Consider the following 9,838-nt stretch of genomic DNA (forward strand, 5'->3'; position numbering starts at 1 on the left):
GATGAGATCGAGGTCAAACATGGCTTCGACTCTCGCACAGAAACGTAGATCTCCTTCGTCTACTAGTTTCTGAGAGAGACCAGACCGAGAGAGAGAGAGAGAGGGCTAATGAGAGATCAAAGTAGATCGAGATTTCTTTACTGTTATTTTTGGAGATGAAGTAGATCGAAAGTCTCGAGTGTTTGACGTTCTGGAGAGAGAAGAGGTTTCTGTCCAGAGATGAAACCAAAGGGTTTTGAGGAAATAGATGAGATGCAACCCTAAAACTATTCGATGGCTTTGACCGTCAAAAAGGTCCGAGAGAGTTGGACTGCCGCTGCTTGTTATTATTCATTTAACAGCCTCAATTATTAATAGCAAATTCAAACTCGGAAAGAATAGCATAGAGTGAGGGGCGCAGAGATGTTTCCGGTGTTAAAACGGATGTTTGTTTCCTCCTCTATTGAACGTCTCTCTTTATATATATAAAAAGGTTAAGAGGTCAAACAAAAAAAAAACAAAAAACAAAAAGGAAAAAGAAAAGAAAAAACATAAAGGGGTGGAGAGCAGAGGTCCTCAACTAGTAGTTATGTAGAAAACACATATATTATAAATTTATCTGCTATTTTTTTTTTCAATTTTCAAAACAAAGAGGGAATTCTATTTTACATCTTTCTTCCTGTCTTTTGTGGAGGTAATTAAGGTGACATAGCTTTTCTTCTTTTAAATTTTAAAAAATTTATGTTTTATTGGGATTTTATTTATATATTACTTCTTACCAGGAACAGGGAGATCGATTACATATTAAAATTAAGAACACAGAGATGGACAAGGTGATACTGCTAGTGTTGTTTTGCTTCGCGGCCACTGTGGTAGTCCAAGCAGAAGATCCCTATATTTTCTTCACATGGAACATTACTTACGGTACCATATCTCCTTTAGGCGTTCCACAGCGAGCAATTCTCATCAATAACCAGTTCCCTGGTCCCAACATAAATTCCACCACAAACAATAACATCGTGGTCAACGTCTTCAATAACCTTGATGAACCGTTCCTCTTGTCATGGTAAGGATATATTTCAAAGTTTTCGTCGTGTTATGCAATTAATAATTAAAGAGTTGGATGCTTCTTCCTTTTATATAGAAACAAAAGAAAAAAAATGTTTTATTAAAATTGAATGATACTTACCAAAAATTACTGAAGTTATGCGTGTTCAATATTTTATAAAAGAGCCATAATAATTAGACTTAAAAAACGTATTCGATTTGTATGTGATTGACGTGGCAAGTACACAGATCTATAGATCTTATTTTTTTTCAAGATACACAAAGAAAAAAATCTACAATTCAGTGCACTTGCCACATCAACCATGTACAGACCACGTATGTTTTAACGAGTCATTTTATCATTTGTCTCTATGAAATACATATATATCTGATTTTATTACTATTTACTTTTACCAAAACTCAAAGTTATATACCAGTTTTTTTATATTTATTAATGAAAATGACTGTATAATGATTTCGTAAGGGTTTGTCTTGTCCCTTCTTTTTTTTTTGGAGTGCAATCATGCAAACTAAGTGCAATCATTTCCCTTTTAACCAAGTATTTCAAAATCAAAGGGCATAATGTTAAATTCACACAAAATATTTCACACATCTGGATAAATTTACGAGGTATGTAAATATTTTAAAACTATATATCCAATTGCGTAATTGGAAAAAAAAATTATCCATTTCTATATTTTTACTTTATTAATCTTGGGAACCCACATTCGATGCTAGGGCATGAAGGTAAATTTATCAATTTGTTATTTTTTTGAAATATAAAAAATAATAAAACAGGTTATTTAAGACGGTTTGCTTGTGTTTTGGTGAATATTTGAGATACCCCTTGGGTTTTCAAATTAATGGCATGCCCAAATTAAACTTAGTCTCTTATACAATAGCCTAATTAAATATCCTAGTTTTAACCTCTTACCAAAAGCCCTTTATTTTTTGGGTTGAAGGAGATAAAGAATTAGACTTTTGATGATATTTTTTCTTTGTGGGTATGTTAGCAACCTCAACCTTAGATTTGTCTGTTAAATGCATTTATCTTGGGGTTATCGTCATTGTACTCAAAAAATTAATTATAAAAATATTTTTACATAATTATTAAGAAAAACTTAACTTTCATCAAAACCAAAATATATTATTTTTTAGAATAATACTGGAATGACTTTAAAATTCACATTGATTCACACTTTACTGATGTGGATGTGTATAAGGAACCATAGATGCTTTTCATCGAGATACAAGTGAAAAACATCTTGATCCATGTGCATCCCCACATCAGCAAAGTGTGAATCAATGTGAATTTTAAAATTACTCCAACAAGACTCTATTTTCTAAGGGTGTATATTATACAAAAGAATACATACCACTTCCAGGTGAAGGTTAATGTTGATGCTGCGTTGTTAGCATCTCTCTTATTTATATTGACGAATAATAATGGGATGATGATTGACTACAGGAATGGAATCCAGCAAAGAAAGAACTCTTGGCAAGATGGAATGCCTGGGACCAATTGCCCAATTCCTCCTGGCCAAAATTTCACATACCACTTCCAAGTGAAGGACCAAATAGGTAGTTATTACTATTTCCCTAGCTTGGCCATGCACAAGGCTGCTGGTGCCTTTGGAGGCTTACGTGTAAATAGTCGCCTTCTTATTCCTGTCCCCTTTGATGATCCGGAAGATGACTACACCGTTCTAATTGGTGATTGGTACACCAAAGGTCATGACATCCTAAAAACAAAGTTGGATACTGGAAGCTCCATTGGAAGGCCCGATGGTGTCCTCATTAATGGCAAGTCTGGAAAGGGCGAAGACAAAGATGAGCCACTCTTCAGCATGAAGCCAGGAAAGACCTATAGGTATAGGATATGCAACGTTGGAATAAAAACCTCCCTCAACTTCAGGATCCAAGGGCACTCTATGAAATTGGTGGAATTTGAGGGGTCTCATACCGTTCAAAATGTGTATGATTCCCTTGATGTCCACCTAGGACAATGCTACTCGGTATTGATTACAGCTAATCAGGCTCCTAGAGACTACTATATGGTGGCCTCCACTCGTTTCACCAAGTACGTACTCACCGCCACTAGCATAATCCGATATGCCAACAACAAGGCCCCTCCTACACCAGTGCTCCCTGAGGCACCAGTGGGTTGGGCATGGTCCCTAAATCAATTCCGTTCCTTCCGTTGGAATCTCACTGCTAGTGCTGCCCGCCCCAATCCCCAAGGCTCTTACCACTACGGTAGTATCAATATCACCCGCACCATCAAAATCGTCAACTCTATTGGGACCGTTGATGGAAAGCTCAAGTATGCCATTAACGGTGTCTCCCATGTTGACCCAAAAACCCCACTCAAGCTAGCTGAGTACTATGGCGTAGCCTCTGAAGTGTTCAATTATGACACCATAGCAGACGAGCCAACACCAGGGAGTAGCAAACATGAAATTACATCAGGACCAATAGTAGTGAATGGCACACACCGTAATTTTGTGGAGATCATTTTCGAGAACCATGAGAAAGGGATACAATCATGGCACTTGGATGGATATTCCTTTTTTGCAGTAGCCATTGAACCAGGGAGGTGGAGCCCTAAGAGTAGAAAGAACTACAATCTTCTAGACGCAGTGAGCAAGCACACAATTCAAGTATATCCCAAATCATGGGCAGCAGTTTTGCTAACATTGGACAATGCCGGGATGTGGAACCTTAGGTCAAATCTTTGGGAAAGGAATTACTTGGGACAACAACTCTATATTAGTGTCCTTTCACCAGCCCGCTCTTTGAGGGATGAATACAACATGCCTGACAATCTTGATCTTTGTGGCATTATCAAGGACTTGCCGAAACCACCTCCATACACAATCTAACTTGATTCGCGTGTCCATTTATCCAACTATCTACCTACCATCTCAATCTTTAATATGGACTCCACACAATCCATACTTTATATATATTTAGATAAAGAGCGTGTGGGAAATATTTCAAGAAAATTTTATCCAAGTAGTAATGAGTTGATTATGAGGGTCTCAATGCTCTCTCATATTTTCTGTGTTCTTTTTTTTTAAGACATGTCATTCTATGCCAAGCCTTACATGTGAATCTAAAGTTACATTTGAGCTGCAATAAAGAGATGTCTCTGACCCATTTTGTAATTTTATCAATCACAATGAAATGCGCAAAAAATAGTTTCATTATCATGTTTTCATCACCATCTTCATGTTCATCATTGTTATGATGGTAATCATAATTGTTATCATCATCATCATGACCATGGTAATCATCAACAACAACATTGTCGTTGTCATCAACTTTGCCTTCTTCGTTATCACGTCATACTCAACATGATCATAATCATGACCATGAGAATTATCATCATCATTGTTATATCAACTACATCTTTATGATCATCATCATTATCTTCATTATGTAATCAACATCATGGATCAAGGTTATATCAGTGTCATGATGGTGATGATGACAACCATAATCATTATGATTATAACCATATTGATGATATTCATCATTGTATCATGACCACCATCATCATGCTTATGATTATCATTATGATATCACAATGATCGTGACAATGACCATGATTAAGGTAATTACACACACCCCAATTTGCCCGAATCGAGCCTGAGAGCTCATTCAAAATCTAGTGAGGATGTGGCGCCCCGCCAAACGATAACATAACGCCCCATGTCAGATCTCGAGGCACTAGGTGGCGCCTCGAAATTTCGGCATGGTCTCCTCTATTTATGTTAGCATTTCAAGGCGTTCAACCTGCATATATACATACAAAATATAATACAAGTGGAATCCTATATACATCTAATAACGTACGATAGATTAGAGTGCAAAAGGGCAAACAAAATACAGGATTATACAGAACTCCTCACTCTAACAGAAGTCCTAACACTCAAGACAAAATCCATAAGACTACTCGGATGAATTGATACCACTAGGTGGTATAGCCCCAATATTCACCAGGTAACGAATTCTGGTTGTCTATCTGACCCACCAGATGATCCTCACTCGTGCTCTATACTTACCTCGTTAAGCTTTGAATATGAAACTAAAAAAAATAGAGAAGGAAAGGGTGAGTAACAATGATTACCCAGTAGGGAAGCAAACAATTTATGCCAATAACCTCTTTTAATATGAACGAATAAACATACTGAATCATTTTAAAATATGTAAAGTTTTACAGAAGAAACTATGATTAACTAGTACATATATCAAATGATGAGCAACTAAACATTTTAAAATTCACATTACATTATCAGTAGTACTCACTATAACATTTTCTTTTTATACAAATCTAATTGACCACATGGAAACATTAAACATGCATTTCATTTTATATATCAAAATAAGACAACAAATACATAATACGCAATGGTAGAGTAGTAGAATTAAAGAGTTGGGATTTACGACTGAATTGTTCTCAGTCGGGACATGATGTTTCATATAAAGTATTAGTTCCTGATTTTGTCGCTGGTCATTGTTTAACACACTTGCGAAACTATTTATCCGGCTAAGGCTGGCTGTTTGACGTGACCATAAGCAATGGGTTTCTTTTCGATTTGTCAGAACGTTCGACTACTATAGATTGTTAGTGATCATTGACTAATCATTTTCGTCTATGCCTATTAGGCTATATGTGATTCCCAAATATACAAACCATTCGTATACGACCACCTTTACATTACAATTTCACTAATAAAGATAGAGAGGAATAAACCCGGATTCCAGTTGTGGCTACGCGTCCCATACCACATATGAGCTTGGTGGTCCCTACTGTACTTCTCAAGATAGTACACCACTCTGGATGATATGATGCACTATCCCTTCAGGCATTCACAAACTCTTTAACAGCTCACAAAATATATATATATATATGGGTAGCGTTCAATGGCAAACTTTTTAGCAAACTTTTTGGCAAAACATTTTTCAAAACATGAGTTAGAGGTTTTGGAATGGGCTGATTTTTTGTGAGGATGATCTCTACGGTGAGGAGATCATCCTCACCAAAAATCAGCCCATTCCAAAACTTCTAACCCATGTTTACAAGCTGAAAAATCGTGGACCGTTCATTTTTTGTAAACTGTTTTTGATGGGGTTAGAAGTTTTGGAATGGGCTGATTTTTGGTGATGATGATCTCCTCACCGTAGAGATCATCCTCACCAAAAATCAGCCCATTCCAAAACCTCTAACTCATGTTTTAAAAAATGTTTTGCCAAAAAGTTTGCTAAAAAGTTAGCCATTGAACGCCCCCCTATATATATATATATATATATATATATATATATATATATATATATATATATATATATATATATATATATATTACTTTCATTTAAAAACAAAAGAGAAATTAACAATACAGGATTGAGAATAGATATCCAGTTTCCTACCATGCAACTATGGCCACCCTGCCTAAAATAAATAATGGAATGGAAAAGTAAACAGCATCTCGCGCTAACAGAAAGTAAATAAACATGCAATCAGTAACATTATCCCTGAATATCCGTTCACCAACAACAATGTAAAATGCAGACATCACTTTTGGGGTGTGACTCTAACATTTTATTGTTTCATACAAAATATCCACTTTCTAATATTCAACAACTCAATATGAGTTCATTGAATATTAAATCATTTTTTAACTATAAAATTCATTTTTATCAATAACAATGAAAAATTACAAACTTAGATCAAAACGGGGTCCGAGTAGTACATAGGACCCAATTGACGAAAATAACCCGGTGAAATATCATACCCATGAATAATTTATTATAAAATATAATTAAACATATCAAATATGCAAGTTCTGGCGTGAATTTGAAACAACGAAAAAGAATTCTATACTTTGAAAATATATAATAAATTTTTGATAAAATCCTAAATGCAATTTTCATAAATCTACAGTTATTGATATAGATTAAAAGTCTTTACAATCTCTATACGAGATGATCGAAGTGCGTGCAAGGAAATCGAGATGATCGGTACGAAAATCGAGACAGACTAAACTTCTAGGTAATTGATTTTTGAATTTGTCCTGGTGATTTTGAAGATCTCGACACCGTCGTTCTTTCTCCCTTCTACGATAGAGGATGATTTGACCCCGAAATAGGCGAAATTCGAGGTCAAAGTTACAAAACCCCCGTATATATATATACGACTGATTTTTTATGATAAGGGGTGAAAGAGAAGGTAAAACGAAAAGAAATTGGGTAGATTTTGTAAATGTCGAGGTTGTGGACCTTTTTCCCTTCTACGATAAAAGTTAACGATGACTCATTCACGATAGATCTGAGTTTGAAAATTTGAAAAAAAATAATTTTTTTTAAAATTTCGTTGGCTAGTTTTGGGTTGTTTAAAACGAAGATGAATAGTAAAAAATTTTAAAAAATTTATTTATATAAAATTTTGGGACAATTTCGGTATTTTGCCTATTGTTTCGTTTAACGATAACTTGATCATCTGGACTTCAAAAGTAACGAATGAATACTCTATTTTATCTAATTTTTCATTTCAGATCTAATGGTATGGTTAATTTTTACAAATTAGGTCTCTAACAAAAATTTACTTTTTTGATCAGATGAGACCCTAAAATTGACGTCGTTTTCGTTTTTGAAGATATTTCGACTTTTAGGCTCTAAAAATGAAAAGTAAATAATCCATGTTTAATAATTTTTCATTACGAACTCAATGGTATGATTGAATCTTAACAATTATTTCTCTAGTAAAAAGTCATTATTTTAGCCTGATCCAACTCTATAATCAAGGATTTTACAATTTTTCTATTCGGACTCGCATTTGAGCGTGCTTACAGTCTAAAGTATATTTTTTGATCATTTTGAATTCAATGATGAGGTCAGATTTCATTAAAAGTGATCAGAAACATCCTAAAGTTTTACCCCTAAGTCCCACTTTTAGGATTTTCTCAAAATTCCATTATTTATTTTTTCTCGAGGTAAGAATCGAAAATTTGGGGTTTTACATTCTCCCCCCCTTTATAAAAATTTTGTCCTCGAAATTGAAATCATACTTTATCTCGTCGTTACCACACAACATGTATAATAAACGATACCTACCCTTAATTATCATCTAATCTCGATTCTCGCCAATCTCATTTTCAGTTCATAAACCTTATGTTACCTATTTTTCATCAACCCAATACATCCATCAACTTATCACTCTAGATCACTCTCATATTTCAACTAATCCATCATTTGTATAACTCTAAGATAACAATCACTTCACATTATATCACTTCCCCACCAGTATCTACAAACAACAATCCTTTCCCATCTTCTCTATTCTTTACCTTTACTTCTCTCACCAATTGCACCATCTATTATGTTTTACTCATACTTGCCATGAATATTACTCCTCATTGCATAGACTTGCCGCAAACACACTACTACTATTTGCACACCCTTTAATACTTCTTAATAAGATAATAAACAACATCCACATTTAATATATCCCTACCATAATATAAATATTTACTAACATTAGATTCACAAATTGCATTAAAATCTCCATTCCAAATACACCACTATTTTTATATTCAGTTCGATATTCCATTTTCTACTCTACCTTACCGTGCTTTTTTCATCAATATTCTTTGTCCCATACTATCTCAATAACTTTTTATCAACCAAAGTCTCCTTGTGGTGTAGATAATTTTATTACTTGACTTGTGTTAGTAGTTTCTAGTTCTAGCAAGTGTGCAAAATCTCAACAGAATTATATGATCTAGAGGAACCAATATTGAACAGAACTCTAATTTTTAGCATTATAATTTAGAAGTTGTACCTTCCAAAACTTTGTTAGAAACATGTACTTTCTCCTAGATAATAACCTTTGCTCACGATTGTGATAGAGGGCACTTTCTCCTGATATGTCCCACCTGATCACACGCGTAACATGTCAACAACCTTGTCTTCATAGATTTCTGTGGAGTAGGTCGTTGGTAAACTAGATCCTGTATGCTCTGAACCTGCTTTGTTGGTTTCTTTGGCCCTGTTGGCATCATTGGAACTCCAACTGCTCTATGACTCAGTGATGGGAGAACTCTACAACTTGGTAGTGTAGGAGTTCTATATTGTGGATACACTGATACGGAGGAGATTGACCTCGAATACATCGACCTCTTGGGCAGATCTGATTTAGGAGGAAAAGAAGTCTAAGGTCGACTAATTTGCCCCCTAGAGGTCTATAACTCCATTTCCCCTCGTTCTCCCTTCTAAGATCGATTCATCGTATCTATATAATTGGTAGTCTCAATTATTGACCTCCTAGCCCTTAGGTAGGATTATAGTCCTCTAAAGAATCTATGACCATCTGTAGATTTATCAGGATAAGCTTGAGCGCATATCGTACCTAGTGAATATCATATCATAGTCTATAATCGATAGAGCACCCTACATTAATCTCAAAAACTCCAAGTACTTGATTTCTCGAGCAGTCTCGGATATAAACCTATCAATAAACATCCTCTCGAAGTCTACCCATTCAAACGATCCATCTCCCAATATATTCCTTTCAAAACGTTACTAATGACTAGCATCCCCGTCCAATTGGAATGTAGTCACCGTCATTCACTGGTATCTCAGATACTACATGGCACTCAAAATCTCTCAAGTCTTCAAAACTCACTCATTGACCTCAACCGGATTGAAAAAACCCCTAAATCTCGTTGGATGTAATCGTTGGAAATTCTACAACCACATCATTGGATTTACCTATCCTTTGGGATGGGAAATTCTCTCATTCTTCAAAGGC

The 9,838-nt window shown here is 35.1% G+C and overlaps 1 protein-coding gene across 2 annotated transcripts; it reads left to right on the forward strand.

Moving 5' to 3' along the window:
* Positions 1–517: 517 nt before the first annotated feature.
* On the forward strand, positions 518–4,235 carry LOC147401544 (L-ascorbate oxidase homolog). Of its 2 annotated transcripts, none has more exons than XM_086442865.1 (3): positions 518–682; positions 762–1,045; positions 2,495–4,235. In XM_086442865.1, the coding sequence occupies exons 2-3, from the start codon at positions 804–806 to the stop codon at positions 3,906–3,908; spliced, it is 1,656 nt and encodes a 551-aa protein (XP_086298991.1). In that variant the 5' UTR covers positions 518–682; positions 762–803; the 3' UTR covers positions 3,909–4,235. The 2 variants fall into 2 exon arrangements, with proteins under 2 accessions (XP_086298991.1, XP_086298990.1); XM_086442864.1 differs by having other exon boundaries at positions 518–673.
* Positions 4,236–9,838: the final 5,603 nt, after the last annotated feature.

Source organism: Akebia trifoliata, chromosome 5, assembly GCF_017979445.1.
Source record: "Akebia trifoliata isolate Shusen 1 chromosome 5, ASM1797944v1, whole genome shotgun sequence".
Taxonomy (NCBI): domain Eukaryota; kingdom Viridiplantae; phylum Streptophyta; class Magnoliopsida; order Ranunculales; family Lardizabalaceae; genus Akebia; species Akebia trifoliata.